The following is a 17,121-nucleotide window of genomic DNA, read 5'->3' on the forward strand; positions in this document are numbered from 1 at the left end:
TTCTCTGGATGAGAATTAGGCATTGAGCTAAAATGTGCGTGCAGAGCAATGAATGAGTGCAGCACCCACTGCACAGTCCAGAAGAGTTTAGGAAAGAGGTTTTGCTGAGCTGGGGTCTCCCCACCCTGCCGAGCCTCAGCCCGCCTCACTGCCACCCCCCCACCATCCCCCTGGGGCAAGGTCCCTTCCCTGTCGATTTCTAACACGGGACCAGGCAGACTCTCTGGGCTGAAATGATCCCAGGAGAAAGTTTGTGTCCAGTGGACCACAGCCAGGTATCTGCCGTGGCTTTCTGGGCCTGCCTTCCATTCTCCCAGGGCGGAGTGTGTGGTCCTGTTGCCCAGAGAGCCCTTTTCAGGTGGTGGTGTCACAGCAGAGCTTACTCTGCAGCATGTCATTTGCCCTTGCCTGGCAGCGATGGGGGAGCAGGTTGCCATGGGTACCATAGACACTCTGCCGTGGAACTCGCATGAGGCCCGCTGGGCACTGGCCCGGTCTACATCTGCAGCTCGGCTGTCTGTCTTCCATGAGTTCCCCTGAAACTTGGTGTTGAAGCCTAACTACCTACTTAGAAGAGAAGAACATGAGTAACGTGGCATCTTTTGAGGTTAACATTTCGGAGTGCCTCTGGGTGGCAGGAAGTTTACAGGAGGTGCAGTATGTGCGTGCTAAGTCGCTTCAGTCATGTCTAAGTCTTTGCGACCCCATGGACTGTAGCCCACCAGGCTCCTCTGTCCATGGGATTCTCCAGGCAAGAATAATGGAGTGGGTTGCCATGCCCTTCTCCAGGGGATCTTCCTGACCCAGGGATTGAACCTATGTCTCCTGTTGCTCCTGAATTGCAGGCAGATTCTTTACTGCTGAGCCACCAGGGAAGCCTACAGGAGCAATGGCAAAGTGTCTTCCATTGGTTTTTTTTTATTTTCTGAGCCTGCAGTACAGCATCAGTATGGTAAGCTAGGACAGCGGTCCTGCCTGCTTGAGGCAGTGGGGAACATGAATCAGAGAGGTCAGCTGCTCAGTCAGGGTGCAGGACTGGAATCGGAATCTGCCAATGCAGCCTCTGTCCAGGGACTTCAGACTGTTGCTTCTTTACCTCTAACCTCAGTATATCCTTTTACATGCAAGTACTTTGGGGAAAACCTAGTGTTAAGCTATACACTTACCTTCCCTATTCCTGAGCTGTTGGAGAGGAAGATGAAAAGGCAGGACTCCAGGGAGGAAGGTATGAGAGGTGGGAGTGTTAAAAAGGTCAGCAGAGAAGAGGGTCCGAATGGAATTGAGATAGAGGCAGGAGATTATGGGACCAGGGAAGCACTTGAGCTGTGCTGTGAGTTTAACAAACAGGAGGGAGGGTAAAGTTTTGTCATTTTGGGGACCCCTGAGCACCTGGGCGGATGGGCAGCAGCAGACACCCTTGGCAGCTCTTTGAATCTCATGCAAGAAGCCAAAGGACCCAAGGAATGACTTCTGCTTCCCCAGACAAGCAAGGGATGGTTTATTTGGTTTTGAATTTGGGGCTTAAGGTATTTATGCTGCCGTGTCTTTATGGGTTTTGTTTTTTCCTCCCAAAGTATCTATTGCCAGAGGAGATTTGCACATACGATTAGTGGATATAGAAGTAATCCCCTATTTGATAAATTAGTCAGCATCTGCCTCTGCTTCCTTGGCATGAGTCCAGCAGAAGTATTGCATGCGTGTGCACAGCCGAGAGTGTGTGTATGTGTGTGAGCGTGTGTGAGATGCTCCTGGGAGCAGTGACACGGTGGGGATATCAGATAAGACCAGGGGAAAACCAGTGGGTTGCGGGAAGGATCAGCAGAGTGGGCGTTTCCGGGTACAAGCGAGGACGCTTTCACTTTCTGGTGAGTCACCTACAGCTGTCACATGCTGACGGTAGGTGGGTCTTCTGTCCCCACTGGTCTCTGAGGAGGCCATCAGCTTTTTCCACTTGCCCCTCGGGGACTCCAGAAAGCCCCCTGGTGCATCTTTGCCCCAGTCCCGTGCTCACGCAGTTCGAGAGGCCTCTGTTTTCTAGGAGCCTGTTTGTTTCTAGCCCCTGGCCGCTGGGGAATCCCAGCCAAGGGTGTCTGTGGCTCCTCAGTGTCCCGTGGCCTCCTGACAGCCTTTCCTCCTCTTCCTGGCTCTCATGGAGATTGTCCCTGACAGTCTGGAAACATGAAAGGAGAAGCAGTGTCTGTGTGTGGCACTTGCTGCCCGTGTCCCCAGGCTGCAGGTCCCAGAGGCAGAACCTGGGCATCGCGGCCAGTGCTTGGACACGTGACCTAAGTCTGGCCACCAGGCCCAGCATCATGGGGCTGTGTTGAGGTGTCCAGATTGAGAGGAGGGGTCTCCTCAAGCTTGTGCTGTCAGCAGCCTGGTGGCCCCCCACCCTCCCATCTGACACTCACCTGTTTAGAAGGAAAGAGCCTCAATTCCATGGTGCAGTATGAGTCGCTTGGTCTGCACTGTGGCCAGAGCCCAGAGAGTGGGGCTGTGTGGTGGTCAGTGAGCGCCTCACACACTGCTGGGTGGGGAGCAGGCAGGCAGCTGGTCTCTGCCCCACATGGGTGGTCCTGGGCTCATGAGCACTTGTCTCACGAGATGTCAGGGACTCTCAGGAAACACTGCATCCGGAATGTCCAGAGCAGGGTTCTTTGGGCTGCTTTCTGCAAACCTAGTGAAAACCTCTCTCCCTAGAGTTTTGTTGAGATTCCGAGGAACATGGGTGAGAAGCCGGGAGAGGCTGCACAGGCAAGACCCTCTGGGTTTCTGGGAGCCCTGCCTGGGGCCCTTGTGACTTGGCGGCAGCCGGAACTTGGATGAGGAGGAGCAGGCAGGGGCGGTGGAATTTGTGGGGTCAGCTCCTTGGTCCCTGACCGACTTCCATTTCATAAACTCTTACTGTGAAAATTGCCTTTTAAAAATAACCTTTTTTTAGGAAAGCCATGCAGACCTCGTGCATGGAGGTACAGAAATTTATCTGTAATTTGGCTGCTGGAGCCCCACCCCCCAGGTCTCTTACCTGGCACCTCTATTTACCTGTTACGTTGAATCTGAGACAGCCTCTCCTACTGATGACCTCACCCTGTTGGTACAGGGGAGTCCCTTCCTTACACCCCAGGGCTACTTTCCCCTCTGGGGTTAGTCATCATTTTCTGGCTGGGTTTGGGGCCCTTAGGTGTCAGGCTGGGAATTTGGGGTCCCTGCCATGGGGACCTCAGAGCAAGAGGGAGCTGTGTGACAGAGGGCTCTGGCCGTCAGGGGCCCAGTCCTGTGGGATTGTAAAGTGCAGGGGCTTCGAGGTGGGGATGAAAGCTGCGTTTCTTTGGGATTCTTTAACGCCCGTTGTGGGCAGCGCTGGCTGCTTTATTCATGACCCTTCTGCTGTCTCTCCCCAGCCTGTGGGCCGAAGCTCACCAACTCCCCGACAGTGATTGTCATGGTGGGGCTCCCCGCCCGTGGGAAGACCTACATCTCCAAGAAGCTAACCCGCTACCTCAACTGGATCGGCGTCCCCACGAAAGGTGAGGCTGCAGCCCAGGCCAGAGCTGTCACACTGGGGGTACATTCTGCTCGCCACGACCCCCATTCCCCCAGAAAAGAATGGCCTTTCCCTCTCCAGCTGCTGAAACTCTGTTTGCGGGACCACTCTAGGGGGCTCTCTCTGCAGTGGGGGGTCACAGCTTCCTTTCCAGTATGTCACCCACCACCCTGTGTTGTACGCCCTGCTGGGTGCATGGGAGTCTCTGCTCACTGGCTGCTCTCTGGTTCTCCCTGCCCTGCAGCTTCCCCAGCTCAGCCCTCATCTCCTCCAGGAAGCCTTCTCTGACCACCCCAGTCTGTGTGGATCTTTTCCTTCAAACTCCCCCAGCCCTTGTTTGTGACATTCCTCCGCTGCTGTCTTAAAGTACTCTTTCTGTGCTTTTGATTATATTTTTCTATCTGGTCTTCCCACTGACACGGGGAATGTCTTTAGCACAAGAACTAATTTTTCACATTTGTTGCCCCACCCCCCACCCCCACTCCGAGCCCGTGCCCAGCACAGTGCTACATACACAAACTGCCCGGTCAGGGCCCAGTGCCCATCCTGGCCGTGGGCTGCTGGTATACAAAGTGGCTGCTGTGGATCCGGCCATGTGTGTGAGTCCGCACTCCCTCTCAGCCGTGTTGGCGGGAATCATGGCCCCAGTTTTCACTAGACACATGGCCACCACCTGCTTTCAGGCTCAGCCTCCAGCCCCGGCCCTGAAAGGCTAGTTTCCAGGCTGGGCTGTGGGAGGTGACCCCAGAGAATCAGGGGCACCGTGAGCAGTGCTGGGTCTTGGGGAACCCCGGCTGCCTTCCAGATCAAGCGATGCCAGTGCAGGACGTACGGCCCACTGCCTGGTTCCTGGTTTCCTTGGGATCTTATTCAAGTCATGCGCCGGCTTGGTTTCCTTCTTTGGAAAGAGGGATCCTGGCCCGGGGAGATCCTTTCTGGCGGTCAGCATGGTGAGTGAAGGGGCTGTTCTTTTCCGCGCAGTGTTCAACGTGGGCGAGTACCGCCGGGAGGCCGTGAAGCAGTACAGCTCCTACAACTTCTTCCGCCCCGACAACGAGGAGGCCATGAAAGTCCGCAGGTGAGGCCCCGGCTGTGGGTGCAGGGCGCTCTGTCTGTTGCGTGGCCTTAGACTGGGCGGGAGGGGGGCAGCCGGCCCCTCCGTGTGCAGCTCGGGAGCCTCTCGGCCTCCGAGCCTTGCCGCTGTCCTCCGCTTCCAGGCGGTCTGCACCCGCTGGTGTGAGGCGGACCAGCGACAGCATCTCACTCGGCACGAGCTAAATCATTCCCTGCAAAATCGTCTGTTTACGCTAGAAAAGGATTTCCTTTTCGGCCCCAAATGACCAGGGCTTCCAAGTGTGACCTTAGAGCCACTTGGGAGCAGGACACGGCCCCAGTGCCAGCCCCGCCTGGATGGGTACAGTGGGCGTCCGTGGGCAGGACTTGGGCAGCCATCTTTTGGAAGCTCCGGGGGTGGTTTTCCGCACGCCAGCCGCACTCAAGCACCCCGAGGGCCGCAGCTGTGTGTGCGGGGTTCTGACTGGGAGCCTCCGGCCTGGTGGTCTCAGCCACCTCGTTCACTTTAGCGGCAGAGTTGCGGGTCACCCTGCTCATTGTGGGGGGTGGGGTGGTGGTGCCTGGGTGTCCCCTCGGATGGACCCCCTCCGACGCACCCATCTCTTTCCGTGTTGCAGGCAGTGTGCCCTGGCTGCCTTGAGAGACGTCAAAAGTTACCTGACAAAGGAGGGGGGCCAGATCGCAGTAAGTCTAGGGAATAACTCTTGTCTCCCCTCCTGCCGTGGGACGGTGCCCTGGAGGGAGGGGCATGTGGACGGAGCCATGGGGGGACGCTGCTGGAGGGGACAGGCGTCTGGCCTGAGCCGTGAGGGAAGCAGGGGGTGCAGGTAGCCCTAGGACCCAAGAGGAAGCTGGTGAGTGGGGCAGACTGAGGGGCACAGCCCGCCGGACCTGGGGGTTGTGGCCCCCGAAGCCAGTAGCCCTCCGTGGCCCTCCCCTGCGCATTGCTTTAAGGACTGCTCCCACCCCGGCCTCCCCTTCAGTCCCTGAGTGCAGGAGGGAGGCCGTGGGGGGCCTGGGAGGATGCAGTTTCTCCTGGAGCCCCAGAAAGTGCAGTAAACACTGCTCAGCGCCAACCGGGTCCTCTCCTCTGGCCAGGTTTTCGATGCCACCAATACTACTCGAGAGAGGAGACACATGATCCTCCATTTTGCCAAAGAAAGTGACTTCAAGGTGAGCCTGACTTCTCATCCTGGCCTGGTGCGCTCAGGAGCAAGGGGGCCCCACAGGGATTGACTGGTTCCTTGACTGGAGCACCTGAGCTCCACGCTCGGGCTTCCCCTGCCGCTGCCTGGGAGTTGTTGCCTACAGATTGGGCTTTCCTGGTGGGGGCTCTAAGGGGTTCCTGAGACTGGGGAGGGGAGCATCCTCTCTTGGTGGGAGGGCAGAGACTGAGGGCTGGATCTTTTTTGTGTATTTGGGCATTTATGTGTGGGGTCCTTCCTGCTCCAGTGTGGCAGCGATGTCGCGGCGATCCCAAAGTTGGCCCTTTGTGTTACCGCATTTGTTGTTTCCTAACGTTTCTGTCTTGTTTCCTTCCAGGTGTTTTTCATTGAGTCTGTGTGCGATGACCCTACCGTCGTTGCCTCCAACATCATGGTAAGACCCCCAGAGTGTGGCAGTCTGAGAACAGGGTGACTGGGTCAGCCAGGAGAAGCCGTAGAACTTCGAGAATGAGCTGGCTCTGCCAGCTGGTGGGGGGATCATCTTGGGGGGAATCAGCCGGGTCAGAAGTGCAGAGCAGTAGTTAACTTAGAAACACATTCTGTGACCCGGAATTGATCTTAGCAAGGCCCTTCAGGTGGTTGGCAGAAAGAGAGAAGTCGAGGAACTCAGTTTTGGTGGGAAAACTGTTTTGGTGGCAGTATCCTTGGCCGCTGGAGGGTGAGGGAGCTGCTTAGGGCGGAGGATGGAAATAGAGACAGGAGGCTCGTCTCTTGCTGGTAAGTTTTCCCAGTAGGTAAGCATGGGCATGTGTTGACAACAACCTATAGGACCCTGCAGACAGAAGGCAGAATTCCCAAATTTGGGGAAAATGGGAGTGGTAAAACTGTCTTCCTGCTTCTCTCCCTGTGTCAAGGGGAGGGTTACTGGGTAAACTGAGGGTACTTGGCAGCTTAATTTGATGTCTTCTTAAATTGTGCTTGATAACAATAAACTGTAAACAGAAAAGGTTATCGTGAAGACTTCACCAGAAGTCCCCTTCTCTTGTTGTAGGTCACTTTCTCTCCAGCTCAAATACATCCGAGTAAGATGTTACCTATAGCAAAAAGCTGGTCAGATCCTTCTACAGGGAGTGCCAGACTTTGGCCATATAGTGTGTGTCCTTCAAAGGAATGCTGAGAGTTTGTTAGTTTTTGGTGGTGGGTCTTTGCTCCAAGGCAGTGGGAATATTTGCATGCATTTCTCAGAAATGAGTTCATATTTCAGGAAGGGCTATTGAAATGGTAGAAAAATCAGTCCAGATTGGTTTCAGTGGCCCCAAAGGAGGAGGCTCAAAGTATGAGGAAACACAAGTTGCCTTGGGCTAAACAAAGGCTTTTGCTATATTTCTTTGGTTTGGTTCTACATTTCCACCGGTAGGGAAGCAGAGTGCAGCTGCAGGATAGTCTGTTTCCCTGGTGAGTAGTTGACACTCACTTGGCCAGAAGCTCAAGCACCATCTCGTCCTCTGTGAATTGCTGGATCCCTGTTCCCCAACCCTCTGTGTTCAGAAATCTCTTTCTCTGATGACGCCTCAGAGCTGCTTAGCAGTTTTTAGACTTTTCTCTCATGCTTTTTATGCGAGAGGCTGTGTTGGAGGAAGAGATCTGTGAACTGAGGGGTTTTTTTTTTTCAATTATGCTAAAATATACGTAACTTTGGTGGTAGTGGTTTAGTCTCTTAAAGTTGCATGTCCCACTCTTGCGGCCCCATGGACCGTAGCCTACCAGGCTCCTCTGTCCATGGGATTCTCCAGGCAAGAGTACTGGAGTAGGTTGCCATTTCCTTCTCCATGCATAACTTTGGGTTGGCCAAAAACGCTTTTCAGATTTTCCTGTAACATCACATGGAAACACCTGAATGAATTTTTTGGCCAACCTAATAAAAAAGGTTACCACTTTGACCGTTTTTAAGTGTTCAGTTCTGTGACACTCAGCACATTCACCCTGTTGGGAAACCATCCCCACTGTCCACTTCCAGAACTCTTTCCTCTTCTGGACTAAACCAGTGCCCCCGTGAAACACGAACTCCCCGCTGAAGGTGGATTTTTGCAGTGTGCCCGCCTCTCTTTGATGGCTGTGGTCGTTGCTGAGGAAGAAAAGGGCACGTGTGAACGGATTCTGAGTTCCCCTGAAATCTGCCAGGTTTCTCAGGCTTGTTCAGTTTTAGAGGATGGCGGCCCCAAGGGGCATTTCTCCTCTATCTCGGTCCCATGAAAGCGAGCCTTGGTCGGGACCAGGTAGAGAAGCATCCGTTGGGGCCCAATGACAAGGGGGTACCACCCCGCCTGTGGGCAGTGCAGGAGGAACCCGATGATTCCACCAGGAGGGTACCCACAGTGACGGGGCATTGCCAGCACCCCTTGGGGCACCTTTGCTGACAGGCAGCCTCCTGTCATGGGTGCTTACGTGGGACTCAGTGAGGCTGAAGACCAGGTTGTCTAGCGGTGACCTGGCTACTGGACTGATCCTGAATCGGGGCCCATTCAGAGGGATTTATTAGAATCCACCTGGGACAGGACTTCCCTGGCAGTCCAGTGGGTAAGACTTCGCCTTCCAATGCAGGGAAAGTGGGTTCGTTCCCTGGTTGGGTTCCTAAGATCCGAAATCCCCGACAGAAAACCAAAACATAAAACAGAAGCAAATGGTCACAAATTCAGTAAAGACTTTAAAAATGGTCTGCATAAAAAATATATATATATCTTAAAAAGAATCCTCTTGGGTTTCCTGTCCTTGCCTTACCACGGGTGCCCTCGCCTTACCACGGGTGCCCTTGCCTTACCGCGGGTGCCCTCGCCGTGGAATCGTCAGGCTGTGACTCAACGCTCAGCCATATCACTTTTTGTTTTTCCTCTTAGAACGCTGGGGTCGGGTCATCATCATTCTGAGCCCGTCCATGCCTTTCCCAGTTTGCAAGCCCCAAATCCTGCTCATTCTAAGCAGAAAGCCCTCCAGCGTGATTCATCAGCTGCCTCTTTGTGGTATTACAGGAAGTGAAAATCTCCAGCCCGGATTACAAAGATTGCAACTCCGCAGAAGCCATGGACGACTTCATGAAGAGAATTAACTGCTATGAGGCCAGTTACCAGCCCCTCGACCCCGATAAATGTGACAGGTAATTCCTGAACCACCTGTTTCAGGGCTGTGAATATTATTCCTGATGAATAATATTCCCATGAAGTGTTTGCTCCTGGATACTTTTATAAACTCTCTTTTTTAATATCTCAAAAAAAGTATATCCTTGGTGATCGATTCGGTGTAACTGCCATAGACGCTGCGTGCTGTCGCTGCTGCTGCACGAGTGTGCAAAGTGAGCGCTGGGCCCCGTCTCTCTCTGTCCTCTGCTCTTTCCGCTTCTCTTCCTTTCAGTTCTCTCGCTTTTCTCTCTCCTATCCTCTGGGAGGCCCTCTAGCCCCACTCTGCTGTGGGAATTGCAGACTCAGACCCACCCACCCCCCGACTCTCGGAGCAGAAGGGCTCGGTCTGTGCCCCCCCCCCGGAGCTGACGCTGTGGTGTGGTGGAGGCCGAGTCTGCCTGGCGGGGCTGGGCAGCGTCTGACGGGCCGGCCCCCCCTGCAGGGACCTGTCGCTGATTAAGGTGATCGATGTGGGCCGGCGCTTCCTGGTGAACCGTGTGCAGGATCACATCCAGAGCCGCATCGTGTACTACCTGATGAACATCCACGTGCAGCCCCGCACCATCTACCTGTGCCGGCATGGCGAGAGCGAGCACAACCTCCAGGGCAAGATCGGGGGCGACTCGGGCTTGTCCAGCCGGGGCAGGAAGGTAGGGGGAGCAGGGGCTGGGCGGGAAGCGTCCCTGTGCGTGTGTGTCCCTGTGTACATATCTGTGCCTTTGTGTATATGTGTGTGTATTCCTGTCTGAGTGTGTTCCTCTGTGTGTGTGTCTGTATGTGCCCTTGTGTACCTCTGTGTCCTTGTGTGTACATGTGTCCTTGTGTCTGTGTATGTTCCTCTATGTGTCTGTATGTGCCCTTGTGTGTGTCTATGTGTCCTTGTGTCTGAGTGTGTTCCTCTGTGTATGTGTCTGTATCTGCCCTGTGTGTGTCTGTGTGTCCTTGTGTGTACACATGCCCTTGTGTCTGTGTGTCTTCCTCTGCGTATGTGTCTATGTGTGCCCTTGTGTGTGTCTGTGTGTCCTTGTGTGTACACATGCCCTTGTGTCTGAGTGTGTTCCTCTGCGTATGTGTCTATGTGTGCCCTTGTGTGTGTCTGTGTGTCCTTGTGTGTACACGTGTCCTTGTGTCTGTGTGTCTTCCTCTGCGTATGTGTCTATGTGTGCCCTTGTGTGTGTACCTGTGTCCTTGTGTGTACACGTGTCCTTGTGTCTGGGTGTGTTCCTCTATGTGTCTGTATGTGCCCTTGTGTGTGTACCTCTGTGTCCTTGTGTGTACACGTGTCCTTGTGTCTGTGTGTCTTCCTCTGCGTATGTGTCTATGTGTGCCCTTGTGTGTGTACCTCTGTGTCCTTGTGTGTACACGTGTCCTTGTGTCTGTGTGTATTCCTCTGTATGTGTCTGTATGTGCCCTTGTGTGTGTACCTCTGTGTCCTTGTGTGTACAGGTACATGTTCCTGTGTCTGTGTGTGCCTCTGTGTGTCTGTGTCCCTGTGTGTGTCTGTGTGTTCCTCTGTGTGTCTGTGTCCCTGTGTGTGTCTGTGTGTTCCTCTGTGTGTCTGTGTCCCTGTGTGTGTCTGTGTGTTCCTCTGTGTGTCTGTGTCCCTGTGTGTGTCTGTGTGTGCCTCTGTGTGTCTGTGTCCCTGTGTGTGTCTGTGTGTTCCTCTGTGTGTCTGTGTCCCTGTGTGTATGTGTGTGTCCTCATGTATGCCCGGTGCCCTTCTGTGTACGTGTGCGAGTCCCTGTGTGTGTCTGCGTATGCCGATCAGACACTGACTCACACGTGTGCACGTGTGTGCGCCTGAGGGGAGGGTGTGTGTGCAGGGCTGCTCCCAGGGCCCCCTTCCCCCAGCAGTGAGGACAGCCTCGCCCTCCGGGAGGGGCTCGGTCCTCCTCTCCCAGACGGGTGGAGCCTGTGACCCAGCGCGCGCCCCTCACCCCATCCCCCCAGTTCGCCAACGCCCTGAGCAAGTTTGTGGAGGAGCAGAACCTGAAGGACCTCAAGGTGTGGACCAGCCAGCTGAAGAGCACCATCCAGACGGCCGAGGCCCTGCAGCTGCCCTACGAGCAGTGGAAGGCCCTCAACGAGATTGACGCGGTGAGTGCGGGTCGGGGCCTCTGCCCGAGGCGCTGTGGGGGACCCCCGAGCCTCCCATGCTGGCCGGCTCGGTGGCTACAGGCTGCGCCCTCGAGCGACCTCCGCCTGTGCCCGCAGGGCGTGTGTGAGGAGATGACCTACGAGGAGATCAAGGACACCTACCCCGAGGAGTATGCGCTGCGTGAGCAGGACAAGTACTACTACCGCTACCCCACCGGGGAGGTGCGTGCGCGCTGGGCTGCTGGCGGGCGGGCCGCGGGGCTGTGGCTGAGGAGCCAGCGCTGGTTCTGCCGAGGCTGCGGTACCCGTCGAGGCCAGGGACACAGAGGGGCTGAGCGGCTCCGCGGAGGAAGGGCCTGTGCCTCCGCCCGGCTGAGCTGCCCCGTGCTCCTCCTCGCCCATCCGCCGGTGAACAGAGTCCTCCCCCTCACACAGCTCCAAGGGAAGCACTGGTGGGTTTCCCAGCAGCTGGGACAGAGGTGTGTCCCCGTGACGGAAATGACAGTCCAGGAAAGGGAAACAGTCCTGGCTGCTGGTGCGCTGGACGCAGGAACCCTGCTGACTGCGGGCATCATGGCAGGCGTTCAGCAAGTTCCTTGTGCCGGCTCCACAGATGCTGGCGGAGGGACCCCTGGCCCCTGCAGGCCCTCGGGCTGAGCCAGCAGCTGCCTGGAGCTCTGCACCGAGGGTCCCGTGCAGGCGGAGCTCTGGGGTCTGTGGAAGGCTTGGCCTGGTGACACCCCGCAGGGGTCCTTCCTGTCTGTGGTCCTACTGCTCAGCGTTTGTCACACGTCAGTTCCCGGGAACCCAGGGCACTGTCCCTCGTCTCATTCCCTGGGACCTCCTTAGTGAGAGAGGGACCAGGGGTCACGATGGTCTTGAAAGTCACAGGCTCACCCCTTCTTTTTCAATTTTCTCCTACTGAGATGAAGTTCCTGTCATACAGAAGTCACCGTTTTAGCCAAAGTACACATCAGTGGGTTTTTTCTATACTCACAGTATTGTGCAGCCATCATGACTAATTCTAGAACGTTTCCCCATTGCCCCAAAAGAGACCCCCAGCCTGTCAGCAGTCAGTCCCAGCTCCCGTCTCCCGGCCCGTGGCCTCTTTGAGTCTGTGTTCTGTCTCTGGAGTTGTCTGCTCTGGACGTTTCAATGGAGTCACACGCTCAGACGTCACTCCGTGTAGCGTGTTCGGGCTCCTTCGTGCTGTGCTGTGTGTTGGGGCTCCCTTTCCCGGGGCAGGGTGGGGGTCAGGAAGGAGCAGGGAGAGGGCAGTGGTGTGGGTCCCCTGGGCCCGGGATGGATGCAGGACCAGCACGCGGGTGGTGGGCTGATGCAGGACGGACGGCGTGGTCCCTGGTTTATAACAATGGGAGGGGTGTGGCTGGGGGGGGTTGCCCAGCGTGGTCTCTGGTTTATAACGACTAGAGGACGTGGCCCAGGGTGCCCGGCATGGTCCCTGGTTTATAACAATGGGCGGGGCGTGGCCGGGGGTGCCCAGCATGGTCTCTGGTTTATAACGAACAGAGGACGTGGCCCAGGGTGCCCGGCGTGGTCCCTGGTTTATAACAATGGTCAGGGCGTGGCCGGGGGTGCCTGGCTTCTGCTCCAGCTCACCATCCCCTTCTCCCTCTGCTCTGTAGTCCTACCAGGACCTGGTGCAGCGTTTGGAGCCGGTCATCATGGAACTGGAGCGGCAGGAGAACGTGCTGGTCATCTGCCACCAGGCCGTCCTGCGCTGCCTCCTGGCCTACTTCCTGGACAAGAGTGCAGGTGCCTGGTCTGCAGCGCGCCCTCTCTTAATGGAGGGTGGGGTTGGGAGCTGGTCCCAGCCCCTCCACGAGGAGGCAGGGCCCCTGGGGTAGCCCCCTCCGGGTGCTTCCTTGCAGCCCCCAGAGGATATCAGAGCAGTTTGAAGCTGGGTGGGCTTAATGGCCTTAAGAAACCCAGCCTCCCTGTCTCCCGACATCTCAGGGGCTGTGGGTCTTTGGGAAAGGGGCAACCCACCGCTAAGGGGCTCCCAGCCAAGCAACCTCTGAACACTTGTGTGTCTGCCTGTGGGCCAGCGGGATCCCGACTCCTACAGTGTTTGGGGAATGATGCTCTTACTCCAGCTCATTGTGTGAGGCTTTGGCTTAGCTCTGATCGTGCTCTTCTGGGTGTCTTAGCAGGGCGCCGCTGGCAGCAGGGCCTGTGCTGGGTCAGGGGCGAGGGCGGTGTGCACCTGCCCAGCCAGGTGTCTGCGGTCCCCATGCAGCGCAGGCTCTGGTGAGGGGCCTGGGCATGGCCACCCTCCAGTCTCCCATCTCACCATGGGCCCTTCTGTCATTTTCAGAGGAGATGCCCTACCTGAAGTGCCCACTTCACGCTGTCTTGAAGCTAACGCCCATCGCTTATGGTGAGCGTGGGGACCCAGCCCCACTGAGACTGGTCCCCCCGGGTGGGCCAGGCGGGGCTGTGAGCTCAGGTCCCCCTTTAACCAAAGCCGACCTGTCCCCGCCTTCACCCAGGTTGCCGAGTAGAATCCATCTACCTGAACGTGGAGTCCGTGAGCACACACCGGGAGAGGTCAGAGGTGAGTGTGAGCTCGCGGCCCCCTCCTCACCCCTGCTGTGTCATCTGTCTGGGAGGGCCCCGTGGGCGCCAGCCCCTGGAACGCCCTGTGGTGGCGGGGCTGGCAAAATCTGTGTCAGTCGGTGGCATCCGCCTGCCTCCGTCTGGACCTGTGGTCCTCGGGGCTGCCCTCCCCGACCCCCTCCCCGCTTTCTCGGCTCCGTGTGCCTCCTGCCTGCCTGTCTGGTGGCTTCTTGGCATCGTCCTCCTTTTCCTTTCTTTCTGTGCTGCTTTCTCCCATTTCCTCTTGAGCCAAGAAATGAGTGTGGAGGAGGAACCTCTTTTAAACGTGACCACGGTCTGGGTACCGTCGCTTTTTCCTCTGGGGAAGCCAAATGATCGCAGGTTCCAGAGTCCCGGGTGGCAGTGGGACCCACAAATTTCGGTGTCATCCACGTGCACTCACATCTCTAATCTCACAAAGACGATAAAGAATGAAGAAGAGGGTGGGGCCAGGGAAGCACAGCTGTGACTGGGGGTTGGCGATGTGGCGGATGGGACGCGTGATTCTCTGGACAAGCCCAGTGCCTGACCGCACGCGCCACCACCTGGGGTCAGCCTGGCTGGGATCCCCCAGGAGCAGGACAGGGTTCTGCCCAGGCACAGGAACCTTGTGAAAGGAAGTTTGAGTTTACTTTATCCCATCGGCCAGACTCCAGTGCTCTGCCGACATCCACCTGGCCCTTTCTTTGACACTGAGCTTGACATCCCTTGTTCCTGTCCCTGCTCTCATGGAGCGTGGCCAGAAGATCTTGGCATTCAAATCCCAGCCTCCAGTCGCCCAGCTGGGCGACCCAGACAAAGGTGGGCTGCATGCCTTGGCTCTGGCAGTGCCTCCCGAGTTGGGGTGGCAGGATGGGCGGTGGCAGCAGCCTCCCCACCGGACCCTCCCGCAGCGGGATGATGGGGGTGGGCTGGGACTGGGCTCTGATGTACCCTGAAAGCTTTGCCGGGCAGAACAGGGCAGGGGCTTGATGGAGACCCTGGAGGTCCCCACTCCAATCGAGTTGTCCCTTGGCCGGAGGAAAGCTAGCATTTCCTGTGTCTGTGGTCCCCTGGCTGGGATGGAGGCTGCGTTTCCTGTCCGAGGCTGGGTGTGCTCCCTGGGAGCAGGAACTGGGAAGATGCCGGCTTGAGGTCAGCAGGAGGCGGGCCCGGCACTGACACCTCCCGCCGCCCACGCCTTGAGCCCAGGACCCCGCCTCTGCGTCCCTGGAGGCCTGCAGCCAGGTCTTCCCCCGCCTCCCACGTGCTGTCACCACATCACTGTCCCGCTCTCTCTTCCTCCCTCGCCTGCTTTGCGAACGTTGTGTCTGTTGAGCGGTTGTCTGGCAATGATCGGGGCAGGGGCTCGGGATGAGAGATCACCCCTTGTTCTTGCTGAGTGGGAGACGCAGGTCGAGCCGGCGGCCCTGCGGTCCAGGGCCATTCTTCGTGGTCTGTCTTGTGGTCTCAGTGAAATCCGGAAGCAGAGAAATGTGTCTGGTTTGGTTTCGGATTTGGGGTTTTTTTTGGCTTATTTACCTCCCCCTCCTCGTAACTGTCGCCTTCTCTCTTTTGTCTTTGTCTCGCTTAGGATGCAAAGAAGGGACCTAACCCGCTCATGAGACGCAATAGTGTCACCCCACTAGCCAGCCCCGAGCCCACCAAAAAGCCTCGCATCAACAGCTTTGAGGAGCATGTGGCCTCTACCTCCGCTGCCCTGCCCACCTGCCTGCCCCCGGAGGTGCCCACGCAGCTGCCCGGACAAGTGCGTTGACCCCCCCTTCTCCTTCCTGAGTCGAGTCGCGTGCAGGGTGGGGAGAGCGTGCCCGGCAGGGCGGCAGGGGCCACAGACTCAGGCCTGTGTGGGGGGTGGGGACTGGGAGGAGAGGACACGGACCGTCCGTTTGAGTGTGGAACCCCCAGATCCATTCTTGAGACCTTGGCTTTGCACGGACATGCCTTTTCCGGGGAGGTGGCCTTCCCTGGGCAGAACCAGGCCAAGCAAAGAGATGGCCCAGTGTCCGTGATCCATTCACATTCGTGGACAGTTTCTTCTAAAAGTTAAGGCAACCCCCAATTCAGGACCAGCTCAGCCCCCATCTGGCTGAGGGCTGTTGGCTTCTGTGTGGCCTGGGGACATCTCTTCTGTCCCCATGATGAGTATCTTTCCTGACTTCCTCCCTTGCCATTGCTCTGTTAGAGAAAAGCTTTGTCAGATGGTGCCCTGAGAATATGTCTGGAGCTGGTGTGGACAGACTGGAACCCGGGCTAAAGGACCTGGAATAGACGCTTTCTCCTATAACAGTAAAAAAAAAAACCCCAAAGGAGAAAACCAACTAGAGTAATTCTTAGATTATTTCATCCTTTGTGATGCTAGGCTGAAAGACGCTGGCTGTTGGGCAGTAAAATTTGTTTCCAGCAAACCACTATCTTCCTCAACAACACTCGAGAATCCTGGCCAGGGTGTGAGGTGTAGAAGTCCCTAGGCACAGATTTGGGTCCCACCTAGGGGTCTCCCCTAACCGCCACCCTCTGACATAGAAATCACGGGTTCAAGTTCAAGCTGAATTTGAAGGCCCGCAGGCTCTTCCTGAGTTTCCTGGAAACTCCTTTAAACCTTGTGCTGTCTGGAAACGTGCTGTGTGTGTCCCTGGAGTTGGGGGCAGGGGTGACGGTGCTGTGCCACCCCAGGTAGGCCATTGGCCCGCTTCAGGCCTCAGTTTTCTCATCTGTGGAGTGGGGGAGCAGCAGCTTCTGCCACAGGCTGAACATGGGGAGACTCGTGCTGAGTGTGTCTGTGGTCGTGTCCCACCCTGGTGCCAGCTCTGGGGTTTTATGTCACGTTCTGTCACCTCCCTGGCCTTCAGTCTCCCTGTTTTTTTAAAATGAGGGAGACAGACTGGCTGGAAGACATCTAAGAGTGGTCCTTTCGGGCCTACCCTCAGCGGTGATTTTGTGAAAACTTAGAGCTGAAGTGCCATGTCAGTGACATTGTGTGTTGGTGTAAATGGTGGGGTCACAGATGGAAGGTGAGGGGCCACAGTCACAGACACAGGGACCTGTCGGGTGGGGGTCGGGCTCAAGGCTGTGCTGCCCCGGGTGACGGGTGACGGGGGTCGGGGGGGTGGGCCCGTCCTGCAGGGTTGCAGACCTGGAAGCCGCTGGCCAGGCTGGGGGTGCCCAGGGCTCCATCCCACAGAGAATGCCTGGTCCCCAGTGACCCAGGCCCTCTCCTTTCCCCGCACTGACTCTCTCCTACCTTTTCTCTCTGCAGCCTTTGCTAGGGAAAGCCTGTTTGTAAGTATTTTTCTCTGAATTCTTTCATCTCTTTCTCCCTGCTTGCCAGCTTGGCCCTCCTGCCTGTTGAAGTGGTGAGGGTCACGGCAGTTTTTGTAAAGTCTGAAGGAGGAAGGAGAAAGGGTCCGTGAATTTTCAGGACAGGACGCAGGGAGTGGGTGTTCCGTGC

At 56.7% G+C, this 17,121-nt stretch overlaps 1 protein-coding gene across 6 annotated transcripts in view; it reads left to right on the top strand.

Annotated features, from left to right (window-relative positions):
- The window catches only part of PFKFB3 (6-phosphofructo-2-kinase/fructose-2,6-biphosphatase 3), an 84,655-nt gene that overhangs the window by 61,778 nt on the left and 5,756 nt on the right, over positions 1–17,121 (top strand). For 2 of the 6 annotated variants that reach the window (XM_069547162.1, XM_069547165.1), the window contains exons 2-14: positions 3,402–3,527; positions 4,526–4,622; positions 5,236–5,302; positions 5,717–5,791; positions 6,161–6,217; positions 8,811–8,935; positions 9,400–9,607; positions 10,908–11,054; positions 11,172–11,276; positions 12,701–12,830; positions 13,393–13,455; positions 13,568–13,632; positions 15,247–15,420. In XM_069547162.1, the coding sequence (XP_069403263.1) occupies positions 3,402–3,527; positions 4,526–4,622; positions 5,236–5,302; positions 5,717–5,791; positions 6,161–6,217; positions 8,811–8,935; positions 9,400–9,607; positions 10,908–11,054; positions 11,172–11,276; positions 12,701–12,830; positions 13,393–13,455; positions 13,568–13,632; positions 15,247–15,420 (1,439 nt within the window). Of the gene's footprint in view, positions 1–3,401; positions 3,528–4,525; positions 4,623–5,235; positions 5,303–5,716; positions 5,792–6,160; positions 6,218–8,810; positions 8,936–9,399; positions 9,608–10,907; positions 11,055–11,171; positions 11,277–12,700; positions 12,831–13,392; positions 13,456–13,567; positions 13,633–15,246; positions 15,421–16,929; positions 17,027–17,121 lie in introns of those variants that run through there. The other 4 variants (XM_069547164.1, XM_069547167.1, XM_069547163.1 and 1 more) reach the window with 3 other exon arrangements.

The sequence above is a fragment of the Ovis canadensis genome, chromosome 13 (assembly GCF_042477335.2).
Source record: "Ovis canadensis isolate MfBH-ARS-UI-01 breed Bighorn chromosome 13, ARS-UI_OviCan_v2, whole genome shotgun sequence".
NCBI classification, from domain to species: domain Eukaryota; kingdom Metazoa; phylum Chordata; class Mammalia; order Artiodactyla; family Bovidae; genus Ovis; species Ovis canadensis.